The 20,801-nt window shown below is 47.9% G+C and overlaps 1 protein-coding gene across 1 annotated transcript in view; it reads right to left on the minus strand.

Moving 5' to 3' along the window:
- The window catches only part of zswim5 (zinc finger, SWIM-type containing 5), a 39,031-nt gene that overhangs the window by 11,849 nt on the left and 6,381 nt on the right, over positions 1-20,801 (minus strand). Inside the window, exon 2 of the mRNA XM_017495410.3 lies at positions 351-707. Within this exon, the coding sequence (XP_017350899.1) occupies positions 351-707 (357 nt within the window). The remainder of the gene's footprint in view (positions 1-350; positions 708-20,801) is intronic.

Here is a 20,801-nt window from a genome sequence, read left to right on the forward strand (position 1 = left end):
CCGCACGTGACTGGATTCCTGGCAGGCTGAGTCCCATTTCCTAGATTCCCCACTCAGACCGTAGCTCCTGGCATCGTTAAAGATGACGTAAGGCAGGATGGAAAGTGGGCACGCGCGTTCAAACGAGTCTCGGTGCGCTTTACGTACCGTTTGAAACGCTTTACTGTTTAGTCGTGCCAGTGAGACTGCTTTGAATGTGTAAATACTGTTTCACTATTCAAATGCTATTCAGATTTTCATAATGTTTACGTACACGAAAGCAAAGAACGAAATAAAAAAAGGGGGGTGACGACGGAACGCGGTAATACCAGTGAAGCCGATTTGAATTTGTAAAATGGCGTGATCCTTACCGTGCACTTGGTTGATCTCCGAGTTGGAGGACAGGATCTCGTCGGCGAGTTTCTGCGCCGTCGGGAGCACTTCGGTGTGGTGCGCCGTGATCAGATACTGCACCAGTTTCTGCAGCTGGTCCCGGTTCATCTGGAAGAGCGTCTCGGAGATAGGCAGCCGCAGTTTCACCTGCTCGGCCCGCCGGATGCGGTAAAGCGAGAGGGCCACCACGTGGGCGCAGTAGAAGATGTCGCGGTTGCCGCAGCCACACGTCACCGACGTGATCTTGCAGCGGTCGAAGCTGATGGCCACGCGGTGCGTCACCTCGGGCTCAGAGTGTGTGGCCGGTTCCGTTACTGTTCCGCTAAGGTGGAAACCTGGAGGGAGACGGAGAGAAGGGGGGCGGGCCCTGTTATATTACAGACACTTTAAAAAAATACTGCCAAAGATTGTACTCGGGATTAAAGGAGAAAACCTTAAACATTTAAGTCAACCCAACAGCCCCCTCCACAGGGGGTGGAGCTCATTTCAGGGCCACAATAATATAAATATAAATATTATATATAATATTTATAATCTTTAAAGTCTCGAGTGCACTATGTGTGGTCACAGAACCCCTGTCTGCTATCCTGAGGGGGGGGGTGGGGGAGCGGGGGGGTCCAGCAGTTACCAAACCACCACTCGGTCTACACTGATCTTACACGGTAATGGATTAAGGTCATCGAATTCTCTCTGGGGGGAAAAAAGGAGGAAAAAAAAAATCCCAGAGGAGCTCAGAGACTCACTTGTCCTGGTAAGATTGGGCTGGGGGTGGGGTGGGGGCTTGTTACGAGAGGAAAGTAGATCCGCTGCAACCTTTGGCCTCCGTCTCCCCGTGGGCCGGGGTTGTGAATTCGTCCTTGGGGAGAGTGTATGGGAGTTTTAACACACTCTGTAATGCCGGGGCTGATGGGTAGGGGTGCTGCAAAGTCCTGCCCTCAAACAAGTCCCTGAGGATACGGGGATTAAAATGTGGGGCAAAGATGCTTCAGGCTCAGGGGCTGAGGAGGGAACGAAATGGTATATGGGTAGCCAATGAGACAGCTTGTTTCCAGGCATCGAGCGGTGAAATATTAATGATTGGGACATGGACAACGGGGGTGCAATGTCGAGAATTATATATCATCTAAACCCAACACTACACCATGACAACCCAAACTCTATCAACACAAAGGGTGGATTACAGGAACATCAAGCCAAAACCCAGCCTGTACGGCAGGGTATCGGCTTCAATCTTATCCAGGTCGAAGCAAAATATACGGCGAGAAATGATGCTAGCTTACCACCTCATGTGGGAACATTCTCTTGCTAACAATATGATTTCTGAACCTTCCAGAATTCCGACCTTATAAGTAGATACGTTACCGAACATCTCGTGTCTGTGCTAGCGTAGATCACTGTTAGCAACCATCATCTTACAAATACACGGTTTTAGCATTAAACAATGCCACGTAATGATCTCAGTCTAGTGTCCGAGGCAGACATGTTGTAAAAATATCTACTTGAAATTTTCCCCCTACACAGACTTTGTGCACGGACCAACACATTACGTGTCTAAAGAAGACAAAGAAATATTAACCGACGTGAAAAGGAGTAAGCGGTTGAAGATGGATGGATGGATGGATGGACGGATGGAAAATCATATCCTATACGTACACAGAAACACGCCCGTACACGTTCCCTACGCATGCCCACGAGTTAACGCATCGTGTGCGCGACATCAAGTCTCCGTTTAGGCCGACGTCTAACTAGACCTAGCAAAGCTGTCTTCAGCTGTGCCAAATCCCACAAAAGGCTTTTCCAGACGAGTTCTCCTAAGAAGGCGCCCCCCCCCCCCCCCCCCCGTCCCACCCCTCCTTGAGATTTTTCAGAAAACAAATCTGACGTCCAATTTACTGCCGAGCGCTTTCAGGCAGAGCCAGCAAGCGCGGAGGCACCTGATTAAGGCGAGTTTACGGTGATGTCTGTTTCCAGTTTGATAAAAAAGGCTGAAAAGGAGAGGGGCTAGCCTCGCTTCAAAGCAGATCCGAGCGGAAACAAAGACGCACGAGACGAGAGCAGAAGGTGTGTTTTTTTTTAACGGACCCGGGCGTTCCTTTCGGGCTAACGCACGAGCAGCTAAGCCTTGTATGGCCGTCGTGCTGCGCTGAGAAGAACCAAGACACCACTGCCAAAAAACAAACAAACAAACAAACAAACAAACAAAAAAACCACCCTGAGAGCTAGAATGAAACAAAAGGAAGCACATAATGTCGAGATGCTATCCTTTTGCGAACTCTGTTGCAGGCATTGTAAAGCAAGGTTGCTGGATGAATACTTCGACAAGAACTTACACTGAAACACTTCGCCTAGTGCAGAAATCGACGCAAAGATTAACACACTTTCCCATTTCAATAGTGTCTTTGGCCTTGGAGTGGATTGAGGATCAGCGAGATCAGATCGTGGTGAATAGGCGGCAGGACAAAGGCTCCGTCAGTACAACGTGGCTTGAAATAAAAGTTCCCCAACCTTACGTGTAAAAAGTACAAAAGGTGTCATTGTTTACAGCACATCGCTGTGATATAAGACGACACCTCAGGATGTGCCGCTATTGGAAAATAATCAACTTCGGCAGGACGACTATATCTCCGCTTCGCCACACCGTACCGGTGTTGACGGGATTACTTTCTCTGAGAAATACACCCGCCCAAAATACGGACGCAAACAGCGTGAGACACGGCGAGGTGACAATTTGTGAAGCGTCTGTGAAATATGGTAATCATTTTAAACCTTTGAAAAGCTCAGATTGCTTTCGCATAGCATAGCATGGCTGCAGGTTAGCTTAACTAACACCCACACCTCAATCACATCAACACAGAACTCCAGCACAATCGGGGTAAAACAACAACAACAACACCACTGTGCATTAGCGGTCACTGAAAAGCTGTAAATCTGAAGGCTGAAGGCTGTGAGAGAGATGAGTGCTCTAAGAAGAGTCATTCTCCTGCCTGCCCCCTCCTCCTCCTCCTCCTCCTCCCGCTGTCCTTGCTGACTCCATTCCACTAAATTGCTCTTTATCAGATACGCCAAGGGTGACTCAGGACTTCTCATCTGCCCAGGAGGAGGGAAAAAAAAAAAAAAAACGAGAGCGAGAAAGAGCGAGAGAGACAGGAGGATGGCAAGGAGAATGAAATTGAGACTGAGTGTGTGTGTGTGTGTGTGTGTGTGTGTGTGTGTTAGAGAGAGATAGACTGTGACACTGCAAAACAAGCCACAGGGAGTCTTGGGAGACCTGCAGCGCTGCAGGAGACCTTGTGCCTGTCACTAGCCTCCTTAACACGGAGGACAATATTCTTCACGGTCTTAGTCTGACAGCACTGCCCCCCCCCCCCCCCCCCCATCACCCCCCACCCCGTTTCGTCTTGCTGTCAAGTTTCAATACCCTCCATCAACCAGACTCCACTTCCTTCACCTACGCTAGTTAGCGATTCATTGTTGCTAAGCAATCAATAAATTGTGTAAAGCCACGATGGCCACGCCTCCTTTACCGTGACTGGGGACAGAGGCCACGCCTACTTCTCAGAGATCCAGACACTGAAGCCATACCTTAATTCATCGAGTCTGAAGTATAGAGGCCACACCTCTTTCGGTGAGACTGATGCACAGAAGGCCACACCTCTTTCAGTCGGACTCATGCACAGAGGCCACGCCTCCTACACTGAGCCTGACAGATTAACTTGATAACATTCCTAAGAGCACTCTATTAATAATAAAAAAAAGAAAAACAACTGCTATTAATACATAAAACTCATAGGACATCACTTAAATCTTATATGCGAATGCATGAGCATTGGCTCATGTGCTGTGAGGGGGAGGGGCCTGACGCAGATGGATGTTAAAGGTCCTCCTTCTCCATTCAATTCAAGCCTTTGTTGCTTTGATAAGCAGTACATGCTTCACTACCATCCTCTCTACGGCTGCTCTTTTCACGCTGACCTCCGAGGTCCTGTGTGTGTGTGTGTGTGTGTGTGTGTGTGTGTGTGTGTATTGGCAGCTTCCTCTACCGGGTCTTTTTGATCATTCGGTACCTGGCTGAGAGGAGGCCTCGGGCACGGATCAAACAAAGAAGAGAGAGAAACAGACAGAGAGAGAGAGATGGGAACAGGGAAGATGTCGTAAGCAGATGGAGTGCCAGTGTCGATCACAATAAGCCATGCAGTGTCAGCCTGGAGGAATAATGACACTGCTCCAGTTAATGTGGGTCATTGTGCTCACACTCACTCACACAGACACACACACACACACACACACACACACACACACACACACACACACCCTAGCTCATGGGCAGGCATTCAGCCTACTTGACTGGCTTGTTTAAGATACACAAGGCTGATTCTAAATGAGATGACGCCAGTGCTTAGTAAACAGTCCAATCAGGAGAAGCTAAACTGACTCCGATGCACTTTGTTGCATACGAAATACCAACTCTTATAGGAATGAAGACAAAACAGTCATCAGGAAAATCCCCCTCCCTTCCCCTCCCCATCCACAGCCTGGATCTAATCTCCATGCCACGCTGCAGCACTAAGCTAAGAGACTACAACAGTGTAATCCAGCCACAAGCTAATTCTATCCAAGCCACAATTATTATCCAACAAATCTATTCAAGACCAAGCTACTCACTCCGTCAAATAGCTGACTTCTGTGCTGAATTAGCTGATTGGACATTTTGTAGACAACAAATAAAATATTACTAAGACCATGGTGTTTGTTAAATCGCATTAGCAAACCCAACCATCAGACCATGTACGACGTATCACAATACGTGGGTATATGAATGCTCATAGTGTCTTCGTCAGACCTGGTGTGTGCGTTTCGAACAATCGTAATTAATCTATTGGCACTGACCACTAATTCTCAGCGCTAACAGAGTCGCTTATAGCGGGCCGCTCTATTGGCCATCTGTTTGTAGGGGGGGATTGTGGGGGCTGATACCACTGCAAGCAGTGGTGCTCATTGGGAAACAGTAGGAGAGGACAAGAAAGGAGATACACACTACAGACTCCCTTGGCACCATCTGCCGGCCTTCAAAGACACCCACGCAGAAACAGATCAGCCAATGGCAACACAGTCCCGCCCCCTTAAAGCCACAAAGACTTAACAGGAAAGACCGAGGCCCCTCCTCTTGCTGTTAGACCCCTCTCTTTGCCTCTATTCCACCTCCAATCTGTCCCAGCAGCAATATGGTTAACACCACAACCCCCCCCATTGCTCCACCTATCTATCTCCACACAACAGACGCGCATACACACAAAGCTACTCATTGAGGCCAGACCCGAGCCCCGACGGCCGCTTAAATAAAAGGCTGATTTGTTCATGACGGCTCCCGTACGCCAGGCCTTGCGCCTCATTTGTCACGATCACCCGCAATTGATTTCTGATCCGTGGGCCTCAAGCGGCCTTGCTTCCAGCCACCGGCGTCTAACTCAAGACCATGCATGCGCTGTAATTGAGGATGAAACGAAAGATGTAATTACACAGCAAACGATGGCGTCCCAAAATAAATCTAGCACTGGATGCACAACCAGCCCTGGCTGAAGAGCTTTTATTATCTGGCTGCTAATTAACCTGCCGAGGGTTCGAGAGTCTTGAAATGAAAGGAGGCATGGGGGGAAGAGGATGAATATGGAATACAGGAGGGTGGTAGTGGGGAGATGAATCGCGTAGGCCGGTAAGAAGGACCGGATGTCCCGCTGCACATAAAAGCGGACGCTCTTGAACCGAAACCGTGCAGCAACCATGGAAAAAAAAAGGGGGGGGAGGATATCCTTTCATTGTATTTCTGTCTCAAGGTCTTCTTGCGTCGGTGCTCAAAGGATGCCGAATATGCGTCCAGCCCCCTTACACAGTGTGCTAACCCTGGCTCTTTGAAATAGGAAGTACGATGCTCGCTGCAGAGCGTGGCTAATTAAGTTCCTGCTCAGTGACACCTTGAGATCTACTTCTTGCACCGAACACTCCCCGACTTGACAATTGACGGCATGCAAATGGAATGGATCGAGCACATCCAGGAAGTGGCCCGGTCATCCAGTCTGCTCATGCACCACCACCAATTTTCTAGCCACAGGGTGTCTCACTTTTGCAAGAGAACCTGACAGGTCCTAAAGGTCATTGCTTGTGTTTATGCCCTAATCTGGTTCATTTGGTCCACAAATGACCGCTGCTATCACTGGGTGTGATCATCGGTCCGCAATGATGCATCTGTCCAGCATGGCCTCCTTATCTTTATGACTTGTTGGCCTTTTGCTGCTCATTTACCACGAAACAGAGCCGGTATTAATATGTGATCGTGTACAAACCATCTGCTCGCCTGCAAATGACGAGCAGCAGTGGGAAGACACAATGGGCCTTTGGAGTGAGCTTCAGAGACTCGATCATTCTTCACAGCCAGTTGCACTACAGAAGAGAGTCCAAGTTGTATTCCTTTTATAAAGTTAAAGCCCCTTTTTTTTTTTTCTTTCTAAAACCGTACAACACCTCCATAAAACCTCCATCCAGTATGTAAGGAAGTACCTTTGCAAAAGGTTTGCACCTTCTTAGCAAGCCTGGCTCCCTGTCTTTCACTGTGCTAGCTAACATGACCTCCTCGGAGCTGGTCCACTCCCACTACATTCCATCTTTTTAACTGTTTCCTACAAGCACTTTGGACTTCAGCCTGCCCCGCAGCTGTAAAACAGGCAGCAGAGCATAAACACCGCCTGAGAAATATCTAGAAGCCTGTACAATGTTGTGTACTTTAACATTACATCTACAAGGTTAGAAAAAGTCAATATGTGCCCAGGGCTTGTCCAAACATTTGCTAACGACTTTCTGAAAGTTAACTATTGTCTCCGGCTCTCCCGCCCCCCTGTCTGAGAGCACACATAATGCCAAACTCATCGTGCAGCGTGAGGGAAGTGGACCGTCCTGGCTGCTAGCATTCTAAAGCTGCTGCGATGACAACAGCATTGTTGATCCGCTCCTCCGTGCGTAAAACGCACATCAACCCAGGCTAAACATATGGACGAGGACGACAAAAAGATTTGGTTGGAAAAAGGGGTGGGGGGCGGACACACAAAGCGAGCATGCACAGCCCTGTTGAGACCCTGAAGGTGTGCTTTGCTTCCACAGTCAGCTGATGGATTCATCTCTAATTACCAACTCTTGTCCACCCCCCTTCCTTTCTGTTCCAAACTTCTCAAGCTTCTCTATTGTCTGTGCCCTCCCTCCCTCCCTCCCTCCCTCCTACAGCAGTGCCATCCAACCCCTGCGTTGTCCCCCATGGTCACTTAATCTGTCCCTGACCTGCTTTATTTGCCCCAGTCCCGCTGTTCTCCGGGTTCCCACCCTCCTATTATTTTTTTTTCGTCTCTGCGGGGCCGTCTAGGCCTAGGGCTGGGATCTGGCTCGCTACCGTCGATCGCAAAAGGGCCAACAGCAGTGAGCAGGCGTCAGCTTGGAAGCAGGGGCCTGGAGGAGAGGACAAGAGGATGGCAGAGACACCGAGGCCAGATAGGGTGAGACAAAAATTGATCGTAGGACGTATCGCAATATTCAACAGTGTTGCAGAATTTTGGGGAGGTTGCCTAGGCAAGAACCATCCCTGATGAGACACAGTCTCTTCCATTTCGACATCAGTACAAGATCTTCTAAAAGGTCGTATTACTGGTTGAGCCAAGCGAACAAAAGCGATTTTTACGTTCTTTATCACTAACAAATAACAAACTGTAATGTTCTTGGATCCAAACGTTCCCAATGTTAGTTTTCAGAAAATGTTCTGCTAACCACTAATTGTTTGCTGAAGGAGTCTCTCACTGCGATTTGAAAATTTGATAATGGCCCAGGCTTAACACCAGCGAGAAGTCCATCATCTAGGAACGGCTGAGATCCATTTAGATGACTGTAGCATTTTGTTGACAAAAGCTTCTACCTCAGAGGCGTCATGGGCGAAGTTAATGGTGCAAGGAGACGAGTACCGAGCTCGATACGTGCTCACAAAGAGGTCCTTGTTTGACTGGAATCATCACATGCACTGAAAGCAGTTTCCCGTAATCGGTTTCTCCCCTAGGCCATTTCTTGTCACATTCCAACCAATGCAAGCAAAAGTAGAACAAAGAACTCAGACTGATTATGAAACGCGCGTGTCCTTTTTCGGAGCGTTCCTCGCCTTCAGACACATCATCAAAAATGTATCATCCGCCACACTAGCCCCACCCTTGCACAGTTTTTTTTTTTTTTTTTAATAAAACCCTAAATTTGGCCCAAGCCCCCATAATTGGCATGCCTTTCTCCTCTAATAAAGTCAGCAGAGCAAGACAAAGCTGCTTCGCAACACCCGAACGCATGTGTGCAGATGGTCCGCTGTGCATCGGCCATAATAGCTGATGTCATCTCTGCGCCGGCGCACTGAAGAAGGAAATCTATTCATTAAGGGGTTTCATTGTCACAGCTAACTGACCTTTTTACATTTCTGCCAGCCGTGTGTGCGACCGTAGCGAGGTGCGGCGGTGAAATATTAACACCAAAGGGAATTTCTGAAAAGTGCTGACTGATAATCCGGTCAGGTGCGTTTCTAAAACTGAAGCCACCGAGGAAGGTTTCTAAAAAGGAGCACCTTACTGCAGCGAAGACTTCTGTGAGTCACGCACATGCGCATGCATACTGAAGAATGGGAAATGCTCTGTAAACAATGCTACACAATGCGCCTTCGCTGGGTTCTGCACACAAAGAAAGGCCTTTTGCCAAGCAGCCATTCATTCGAACGGCCCTGAAGCTCTCCAAAGAGCTGTTCACCAATAACAGCTCTTCTCTACGGTAAGCCAAGAGGGACCCGCAAGGTCACATCTTTTTTAAAAAAAAAAAAAAAAGAGGCTGGGTCTCGTTTGAAAAAGAAAGGAGGATTCATCGTCCCTGACCAATCAGAGTTCAAACAAACTGGAGGAGGGAAAAAAGAAAAAAAAACACGCTAGAAAATAGAAAATAGAAAATTTTTGTCCGTTTATAGTGACGGACAAAAAGGTTACAGTGTGGCGACTGTGAAAGCACACAATGCAGTCCGACAACCTTGCGTTCCCTTCAAAGCTCCTACAATGCACAATTACACCTCGTTTAAGCTTTACGAGGCTGCAGCTGCTTTAAGTGCCTGGACACTCATCCACAAGGTTTAAAAGCAGCCTTCGGCCTCTGTGTTTCAAGGGGCTTTTGGACGGCGAGGGCCTGCCTTACAATGGCAGCTTGATTACCAAGTACAGCTCCTTCTACGTCGAGTGTCAAAAGGAAAAGGCCATCTGAAAGTCACTTAAAGCCAAATTATGCAGATTTAAGCACTGCTTTTAGTAAGCAGGGACGGCGGCATGAATATTCACGCTCTCGACTCAAAGCCAGCTGTGAAGGACGAGGAAAGAAGAGACGGAGCGGAAGGTGGCTGATGAACCTGTAAGAACCTTTGAACAGGATGACCCCATTACGTCCGGGGGGAATAATATAGGACAGTCACTTGTGGGGTTTTCAGCCATCTGTTCTTATGGTAATTAAACTTGTGCACATGTGAAAATGCTTGGCAGTGGAGGTGGAAAAAGTTGTGGCGTAGCGTTCGAGTAAACGCAATAAAAGGTGATGAAAAGATTATTTTTTTTTTCTCTCCTCCAGATAAATAAATGATAATTCGAGTGGTTTTCCAGGCTCTCGGTGGATGGCTGGCTGGGTCTTTTTCGATGACATCATCCTCTGAAAAACAACTTTTTTTGTGGGAATACGCTTCAAACTGGCAGCGCGTTTGGACGGAAAACATACATAGTGACACTGCAAGAACGCACCAAAACAGTCGGTGTGGCTACACACGACAGCAGCAAAAGTAGTCAGCTCAACAAATTTCACTTCCCACATCAAGGTCGTCGGTATCCCCAAGCCAAACTTGGCACGGAGCACAAAAGCAGGAGAATAAAAGCTTGAGTTATGCCAGCTGGCCCACGCCTTACCTGGTGCGACGACTGTGCCGTGGTGGAAAAGTGGAAAAGGCTAACATGCCAGGTACCTTAGATATAGGAAGAGGTAGAGAATAAGTTTGCTCTTTCATGCAGTCGTGAAGGAGAAGCCTGACGCCCATCGTTGGCCGGCTCTGCCAGGGGAAAGTGGAGTGTGTGTGGTATATGTGTGTGGTGTGCGTGCGTGCTTTTCCCTGCTTGGGATTAGAGGACTCAGCAGGGCCTGGCAGACCTTAAGGCAAACATTGGGCAGTCCAGCAGCAACAAACACACACACGCACTTACACACACACACTTTCACACAGTCCAGGCTGGCCCATTAGCTCGTGTGCCGTGAGGGAGGATGGAATTCTACACACCCTGAGCTGAAGTACTCTGGGCCATGGGGTTGGGCCATGGGGTTTCCTGTTACCGTGAAGTAGAGAAGTGCACGGACACTGCACAATTAGCCACACACACACACACACACACACACACACACACACACACGAGAAATATACTCTCTTTGGAATTCTGCTCAGTGTGACTACAGCCGGAACTTTTCGCGATAATGGAAAACAGGAGCCGTGAAAGGCACCTTTAATTGCCGAGGAAAACTGAGGAACAAAAAGCAATCTCTTAGACAGGAGAACATTCCAGAAGCGCCGTAACACCGGGCAGAAACCCAGCACAAGGGCAGATTAAACGTCTTGAAATATCTTCCCCTTGGGAAAGCTGTGAATTTTTCTCGGTAGGAGCTTTAATAACCGAAATATTTTCCCCACGACAGTCACGGTTCAGTCAGACGACCCATTTAAACAAAAGCGAGCTACGTCACCAGACGACTCTGCGATAACATTCGCCCAGATATCAATTATAAGATAAAAGAGTAGTACGTAGCTAGCCAATCGCAGATAGAAACCGCTACCCGGATCTCGGACGCCGCTACTTTTACACGACGGAAAGTATCGAAAACCGATTAGTTAGCTAATTCAATGAGAAAGCAAGGTCGCCGAACCCCTTGGCACTCGAGTGAACATTTAGTGAGAACTATTGAAGATATTAGTAATATTAGTTACCTAGATAGCTTATGAATAGCAAACCCAATGCCGGATGGATTTCTGATCTTAAAAAAAAAAAGAAGAAGAATCGTTTAGAAAGTATTTACTTAGAAAAGCAACTAAAAAAAAAATTAAGCTAGCTAATTTCTCTCACGACACGCCGACATGGCCGGCCCCCACCTCCGAAGTTCTGTAGGCCAAGTTAGTTAATTTGCCTAAAGAGTAAATAAGGAGGTAATAACAAAATGCTACAACATGCTCCTTTGAATTTTACGAGTTCAAACAGAAGCACTCTCAGTCACCTCACAGTGGCTTTTGTTTTCATATTTGCGTCAGAGCCCGCCTTCGCTCCGACTCCGGCGTGCAATTGCGATCGTGATCGCGATCGTTTCCGCTCTGAGGAAACAATTTTTTAGGAAGCTGCGGGTAAACATACCAAAGACCACTACGGGAAAGAAGAACGCAACGCAGAGACCTGTCTATTCGCGATGCCGACCCGTCGTGGTTAGGGAACGGAGCGATGCGTACGGTGTTTTGCTCGTCACGACGTGTTGAGACAGGGTCCTGGGATGCCCCTCTACAAAGGGCCACGTGCCAAACATAATGACCCACACACCACTGCCCTGGCACCGGGAAGACAGCAGGAAGCCTGTGTATGTAACTGCGCGTAAGGCGGTTCAGTGGAATGCATTACTCAAATTCCACGGGCTTGCCACCTCCCTCACCAAGGCAACAAAAAGAGGAGTGTTTGGACTTCGCGCTGGAGTGTGTGTGTGTGTGTGTGTGTGTGTGTGTGTGTGTGTGTGCGCAAGCGAGGGGAAGGAGGAGGCAGGAAGACATCAATGGAAAAAACTGGGAACCAAGCCAAACTCCAGGATTTACTATAGTAGCAGAGAGAGAGAGAGAGAGAGAGAGAGAGAGAGCGCGAGAGAGAGAGAAAATACAAGTCTGATGTTGGTCTCTCTGAAGGTGAGGGCAATTCAATTACCAGAAGAGTTGGAGGTGCGAGCGTGTCTCTCCAGGGGACAGGGTGAACACGGACATCAAATAACATCTACACAGGAAGCGGACGCGTCACGTCGCGAAGGAAGAAAGACGGGACTGAAAAAGAAGGCGGCAGATAAGACGGAAGGAAAGAGGAGAGCACGAGGAAGAAAGGAACAAAACGCGGCCTAATATAATACCCTCGGATGAATCCTAGCAGGATGACACTGTTGCATCCTAACACACACACGGAGCTATTTTTCCACCAATACCAAAGATGTCAGTCAAACACCAAGCACACCAAGGGTGTCCAAACAAAACAAAACAAAAGGTCCCTAAACGAAAACCTTGACCGACGTGTACGGGGGGAAAAAGGCAAGACGAACGAGGCAGACCTTCCTGTCAAATGAGAGCAAAGCTGGGAAGCTAGTACAGGACGACTCTCTCGTCTAGAGCTCTCGGCATCCTAAGATTGGCCGAGCAGGGGCTCATTAGCACCGCTCGAAGCTGCCGTAGGTTTCCTACAACCAGGTTAAGAGCTGAAAATTCCCAGACCGGACCCATGAACACGGCGATACACATCCGACAGACGGTCATGTAGTAACCGTACCGGCAGTGAAGAACTTCTGTCGTCTTTAGCCCATGCCAGGGATTAACCTCTCTCCGAGAACCCGACCCGCAATCCATACGCATCCGAAGTTTATTTTCTTTAAACGTTAGTCTCCAACGTGCTAAGTGCAGTAAAGTACATCCATCAGTAGCGAGGCTCGGTTGGACCGCACGGACCATTAGTCTCGATCTGGTCTCTGATTATGCGGACGGCGTTGAGTTATAGGCACAGCATCGAGCTCTGTTCCTGCGGGACGCCGGCATCAATTTTGGTTTGGGCGCCTTGGTCTGCGTGTCCTTGAACGCCCGCTCGAGGCCGCAGTTTGTGTTAAGGATTGTAGTCAGGGTTCTTTGAAGGCCCCCCCCCACCTCACGTAATTCGATCTTAAAAATCGTAAGCACAACCCGATTATCTAAACAGGACGAGCGCGGATGAGATGCGACATTTTCGATATTCTGCAGTTGGCGTCGTGTGTTCGCGTACGTCTACACACGGGGGTAGATGTTCCTCATTTACAAGGCTCTTTCATTTCTTTAAGTTGCCCCAGGATGAGGAAAGGGTTTAATCAGCATGAGAAGGCAGATCTATCAGATATGCTAATGAGAGATCTTACCTGAACAAATACCCTAAAGAGCAGGCTCATCCATCTTAATTGGGAGAGACCTCGTTAATAATGCAGAGACCGGGGTTTGGGAAAGAGGTGTTAATAGAAGCGTACAGGGAGGGGGACTTTTCTGTCTCGTCACTGAGAGAGCCTAATAGAAAGAATATTTTCCGGTAATAAGTCTCGCGACGTGAGGTGAGCTAGCTAGTAAGGACGCTGTCCAAAAGTGTCCAGAAACCGAATTCCATAGGATCTTACCGACACAAAAATTGGCAAAAACAATACTCTACTGTCAAAGCAGGACATCTTGCAAAAAGGAATACCAAAAGATAATTATCTCTGAACCGAGCCTGCATTCAGCCAACACACTGCAACACAATCCTTCCTAAGTGGAGTGAAGAGCAAGCTTTGAACATGAGCATAAAGCTCGCAGAGCACAAAGGGTCTTCTAGGTTGTCAGCGGAGGCGAATGGAGGGCCAGTCATCTATTGTGCCGTTCTTCTGGCTTCAAAGCCGGGGTGTGTGTTTATGACACATGCACCATGTTTGAATTGGGCTGTCCTCTATGAGACAGGAGCACCCGAGGGAAAGGAGGGGGAAAACCCCGGCAATACACACACACACACAGACAATGTTGCTATGTAAAGAAGAGCTTATGTTCCAGACAGGAAAAACCGAAATAAGATCTTCAATTGCCATCAATTCTTTTTTGTTTTTATTTCATCTTTCAAACTTTTCATCTCCTAGCTTGGTTTGTAATTCTGTAACAACAACAACATGACAGGGAGTGAACCACTAGCTTATTGCCTTGAACCGTTTGAAAGCCCCAGAGCTTCAGAGAGACCTGCTTCTGCTCGGTAAGGACGTCGGGGTCCGAGGCATGGACATGGACATGGACGATTGAAGGGTTCTGATGACACGGTGTACTGGGGGCTGGTTGGGGAGTTCCCAGCGCAGCACTTCTGTAATACCTGCTAAGCACCAACCTCCTCAATTTACATGCCATCCTGGAACGAGCTGGGCTCACACAATGGAGCCTAGTGTTCGCGACAGGTTAATCATTCCGAACGCTGAACGCATAGCCAAGCCAGGTGCTGCCAACCACATTCCCCTTACGTCTCGTCTGTACGAAAAAACGCACGCCGAGGTCCGTAAGAACGCCGACGGACGCCGTGATATTTTTCATCGCCTCCATTTTATACGAGTGACTGATCATGGAACGAAATAAAACCGACTGAATCATCTGAAAGAAAGTATGACACAGGTGAAGAGCCGAAGGGAGACCGCAGAGGAAGCGCTCGTTGCTGTAAGAAGAAGAATGATGAGACTGACTTCCTGTGCAGGCGTCGCTTTTCATGGAAACCACATGCAGCAAAACACCCACCGGGTACAAATATGATTCAACACGATGGCTGATCTGCAAGTTCTGTTTGTAACAGTCCTAAGGGACTCCTGAAACAACGACCTCTCGATGGTCACGAGCAAACATGACGAACCCGTTAGGAAGTATGTTTCAAATTCGTCACGGTTCGACTCCGGGGACGCTGCAGCGGAGGTGCGACCGGGGAGAAAACGCGAGCTAGATGATTTTAACAGCAAGCCTGACAACGGTTAAGGCCTTTCTCTATGTTGGACCTAGAATAGTAATGAGAGAGCGAGGTTCCAATCAAACGGAATTATCCCAGAGAGGCCTCTTCAATCACCCGCTGATTTGCCCCCCCCCCAAACTCTCCCCTCCACCCCACCGTTCTTTTTAGTCCAATCTCCCTCGCTCCCTCTCTTCCCATAAGAAAAAAAAAAAAAAGCCTATGATGAAAGATAGTGGTCATGAATATTCCTTTAAATCACTCTCTAAATGAAACCTTGGAAGCAAGAGCACACCTGTTTCCAGACTGCAGAGAGCACGCACGGTGATGAGACATGGCCAGGGATGCCGGCTTTCATTAGGAAGCCTTTGTGCTTTCCCGTCACAGCCACAATGATCCACCATTTACAGGCTGATGAAAACAAATTGTGCAGCAGGCGCAGGTCAGTCGGCTCCGAACACATCCATTACTGCGTAATATCTTTAGAACGGGAATGAGCTTTGCGAAGAAGCGAACGGTAAACCGCGCCCACCGTGACGATCTGCACAGTCAGCGTACGCGTGTACGGTCGCGTAAATGAAGTCTTCGCAAAGGCTACGGAGAAAACAAGCGGGCTGGCGCTTAGCCGTACAAGAGGCATTAACGGCACGTGAGCATTCGCGCAACGCAGCTCTGCGTCTCGTGCCTTATTGCAAACTCATGCAGCTTCTTTTTTTTTTTTTTTTTTTTCGCCTCTGGATATATCTTGTCTTTTAAAACTTAACTGAAAGACCTTTGTTACATATAGAGGGAATAAAAACCCCTCCAGGGCTGATGAGAGTTTCTGAAGGAATCAGATCAGATAATGTTTAATTGCGGCTTTCATGGGCTGCGCTTTAACGCCGCTGTAGCGGGCTTGTTTTTATCTTTAAGATAAGCCGGCGCACTTTCAACGCTTTGACGCCGGCCGCCGCTTTCTTTTTGTGCTACCGCAGCATTAAAAAATTATTATTTTTTTTTTTGCTTATTGCTCCCTAGTTCTGAAGAGAAATTAGAGCAGGCAGTGATTAGAATTGAAAAATGTAGGAGAGAAAAAAAACAAAGCTCGAAGCAAAGATTTTGTTTGTTGGTATTTTTTTTTTTGGGGGGGGGACCAAAACTTTTTAGCGGATCATGGACATTCCTTTGGAGAACCTTAAAACAAGGTCAGACTAGAGACCTAATTCACAACATGGCCTTGATACGCTGCCTTTGAACGGTCATGCTAAAGATCATAAATTCTAGATCAAATGCTAGTAGGAAGCTTCCTGAAGAGCGAAGACTTAATACGTCGGGACATCTCTCTTCTCCTCACGCACAGTTCTCGTTTTAACGACCCCATGATTACGAACAGCATCCTAAGCGGTCTACGGTTTGACTCTCAAATAAAACCCAACAACAGCACAAGTTCCATATATCCATACACCATTAGGAAGAACGAACCCTATCGATCCAAAGAACTCTCGAGGAACCCAAGTGCCCGTGCTGCGAAAGTACGGAAAAGGGTCTCCGTCCTCGGTCGTTCTCTTCACGCACTCTCTTTCCGACAGCCGCACCATGGCTGCCGCTATGCTCTGATCCCGTTACACCATGACCAGGAACACAATCCCGTTTGAGAACGCCCCTACCCCAACCCCAGGCCTACACGACCGCATGGTGCATTCGGAGCGTTGTTTTGTCCTTTAGACAGGACTCCGGTGCTGGTCAAGACAGGTGAAGGAAGATGACTGCTGCTACGCGTCCATACGAGGCATAAAGAAAGGAAACGGATGGCACGTTGGTTTAATATGGATGAAGACACCAAGAACAGAGCGAGTCAGTCGATTATTGCGGCTTTCCGTGCAACACAGCTGGCTTAACCTATAATAGCTACCGTTTTTGTGCGTGTGTGCGCGTGTGTGTGCGTGTGTGTTTCGGAAGAGAGCGGGAGTCCGATTCCGAGGTATCGCTGGGTGTCGTGATGAACCGCATTTCCATTCTGTCTGCCGGTCGACTTGGGAAAGGAGGGGCGGGAGGAATTGTCGGGAAGTTGCAAGGGGAGTGAGGATGTTTGGGGTTTTGTGTGTGTGTGTGTGTGTGTGTGTGTGTGTGTGTGTGTGTGTGTGTGTGTGTGTGTGTGTGTGTGTGTGTGTCGAGACGTATAGCCCCATGGCTGCTGCCTATATTAATCATGCTGGAGATCCAGGAGGAGGTGTGGATGTGTGTGAGGGTGGGTTGAGGATAGAGAACAGAGGGAGCCCCATCTCTGCATGTCTGCTGCCCTGACGTGTTGACTGTCAGCCCCCTAGCCCCAAAGTCAAGGAGGCCTCCAAGACTAATGAGGTGTCTCTTTCCGTCTTTCCCCACATCCACGCTCGCCCTCTCCACTCGCTAGTTATTTACTCCACCTTTCATGTGTCAGTGTGATTGTTTTCTCGCTCACCCTCTTACCCTCCCTCGGCCTTTCTTTCTCTCTCCACCCGTTTTCCCGCAGTCATCTGTTCCTGGGTTGCTTCAGAAACGCGAGTGTGTAATGGGCCGTATCAGTGCGAGCACTGCTGGCAGATAGGGCTGAAATTGAAAGGCACAAAAGAGAGCCAGGACAGAGAGAAAGGGCTATTGATATTTATATTGTACTAGCCACGCTGCTAGCCAGACTCACACCATACTCAGTTTTATCAATATTTCATACAATCCCGGAGGAGGGCGGGGTGGGGCGTGACGTCCGACCTCGGCGTGTAAAACGCGGGTGCGAACGCGCGGCCGCCTCATGAATAGCCTTTTCATTATTTAGGACCTTTTTTTTTTTTTTTTTTTTTTTATACTCCTCTCATATGCTAACGCCGACAGACGTGAAGGCCACGATGAAAAGACAAACTTTAAACCTAATCTACCATAATGGAGGACCAGGCCATCACACACACACACACACACACACACACACACACACACACAGGTATTGATTTCACCTTCACTCAAAGCATCGCAATATTAGCACTGCTCATTTCTGACGCGACACGTTATCACTGATCTCGGGTTCGGATGTGGCTCAGCTGGTGTAATCAAGACCGTGTTTTTTCCTGTTTAACAGCCAAATTTGACAGAGCGGCGCACCGAACGTGCGGGTTTAAATGCGAGCGTGTGCAGAGGTGATGAAGCAGGAAAACTGCTGTTCGTGTGGTTCAAAAGAAAGAGCGAAACCTTCCACGTTACACACACACACACACACACACATGCGTGCAAACACAAAACACAGCTTGTACTTCTTAGTCAAACCAAACGTCTCGCAAAAGACCATGACTCACCAAGAGGTCTGAAATCAATCATGATAACACTCCTGGTGAATAAGCGAGGCGTATTTAGGAAACACTTTTAGTCAACACAATTCATCCTATACACGTTTCACGGAATAAACGACGGCGGGTATAGTATTAAAGAACGCACCATCTTCTCCTAAGTCGGGCTGCAACTAACGAGTACTTTCATAATCGATTAGTTGGACGATTAATAATCCTGAAAAGAACCCAATACACACACACACACACACACACACACACACACACACACACACACACCAGAATATATATTATTCATTTAGGACTGTAGTTTCATTCAGTGCTTTTTGTGCATCCATAACAAATAATGCATAAATACTTCGAGAATATAAACCAATAAATAAGTTTAGATTATATAATAGTAGCTATTGCATTACTTTTTTTATTAAACGGTAACGTCGAAATAAACGGTAAACTGAAGAAAGTCGTCGTCTGTGATTCTGGGTATCAGGCTAAAGCGAGCGGTGTCGCGTCACATGCGTACGACGTCACGCACCGTCGACTGGGAAGTACAAAAAAACAACAACACAAAAACCGCTAGTGCTCCTTTTGAGACGATATTACCGTCGTAAAATTCATACACTAGACGGTAGAGTACATAGTGCATAGTGTAAGTGTATAGTACGTCATTTGAGGCACGACTTTAGTATTTACTCTCTGAAGTGTGCTTTCGGAAGAGAAGAGCTCTAGTCCTGAGCGTCCTGTCCTTTGGCTAACATAACACATAAAAGTCTGCCATTACTCAGACACTCGGAATCGAATACCCGTTGCTACAGATCTTCAGACCACACCATGTTAACACTCCATCGTCAAGATTCCGGCCGTTCGAGCGTTCAGGAGCCGTGCTGACCTTCTGTACATGTGACTTAGTATTCCAGACAGAACAAGTGGCTACATAAATCTCCCAGCTGCCTCCGCGGCCCTCCTCGCAGAAAAGCCGGCCCCCAGGTGCCTCAGAAGCGAAGCCATTAACGTGTCGTTTACCTCGAGGGAGGAGGCGTATGTTTACGTTTTAAAGCCCGGACTGGTTTTCTCACGTCGACATCAGCAGGTAGCGTCACGGAGACATGATGACCGACTGGTTTGGCCTCAGTCTCGTTTTTTTTATTTATTTAAAAAAAAAAAAAAAACAAGCACACGGCCCCAGCAAAACAAAACGCGCCTCCATTTCGCGCTGCATGTAGAGTTGGGAACTCTCACACTCACGGCCGTACACGAGGTGAAGGTTCCAGACGTTAAATAAAAGGATTCGATTGGAAATCGCGACGAAACTTCGTACGCAGGGTCTTCAGTAGTCGTTCGCTGCTTACACTGAAAGACGGCGTGTCCATATCCGTAATCTAGAGTGTCGCCGTGAATCTTAAATAACGGAGGCTCCGTTAAAATCGCACGTGCCCTTAACACTTAACCGGTCGCCTTTACACGTCAGTTAGCATGACCACTCGGACCCTGCGTCGGCTTTTGAAATATTCATGAAAGGGAAGCCCTTCACCAGCTGTGTGTAAAGCCGCAGCAGCACTACAGAACGTACAGTACGATTTAAAATTAAATAAATAAATAAATAAATAAATAAATAAATAAAGATGATTATTCTAACAACGGCGCAGTCCTCGACCTGCGAACAAGCCGCAATCGTTTCCAGACGTATTATTTTAATCAAACGCGGTGGAGACATGCGTGTAGACGTGACCCCGACCCAGAAAGCTCAGGTGCTTTGCATGGCCTTCCGGAACACACGTTAAATTCACGTGTAAAGCAGCCGTGCGGCATTTGCATAGAGGTTTGCACGGCGCAAACTGCCATTGACTGAGGCTCTTTTTTTCCCCTTCTTTTGCCTTCTGGCAGGATATTTGACCCCATCTCCAGCGTGCATTATCCTTCCTCCCTCGTCCAGACTGAGAAAATTAAGTTTCCATGTGAACTGGCCACAGAAGGAAGAAAAGAAATGAGGAGAAAAAAAAGAAACGAGAAAAAAAAAAAAAAAAAAAAAAAAAAAAAAAAAAAAACCCTTGCCGCAAATCTCAGCTGGATGAAAGGGGCTGCCGTGGGGGAGGGCGGCGCGAGTTTCCTGCACTCCCCAGTTTAGTCTTACAGCCCCAGATGGAGGGCCTTTTCTCCTCTTTTTCCTCTCAAGCCAAAGTGCAGCTCCAGTCTCTTCTGTTCTCGACCTGCTTGAATGTGCCTCGCGTATTATCCGTGCTCATTACCCCCACCCCTCCCTCCCTATTTCGTTCCCATTCCCCCTCCCTCGTCTCATTCTAGTATGGACGAA

This window comes from Ictalurus punctatus, chromosome 20 (assembly GCF_001660625.3).
Source record: "Ictalurus punctatus breed USDA103 chromosome 20, Coco_2.0, whole genome shotgun sequence".
Lineage (NCBI taxonomy): Eukaryota > Metazoa > Chordata > Actinopteri > Siluriformes > Ictaluridae > Ictalurus > Ictalurus punctatus.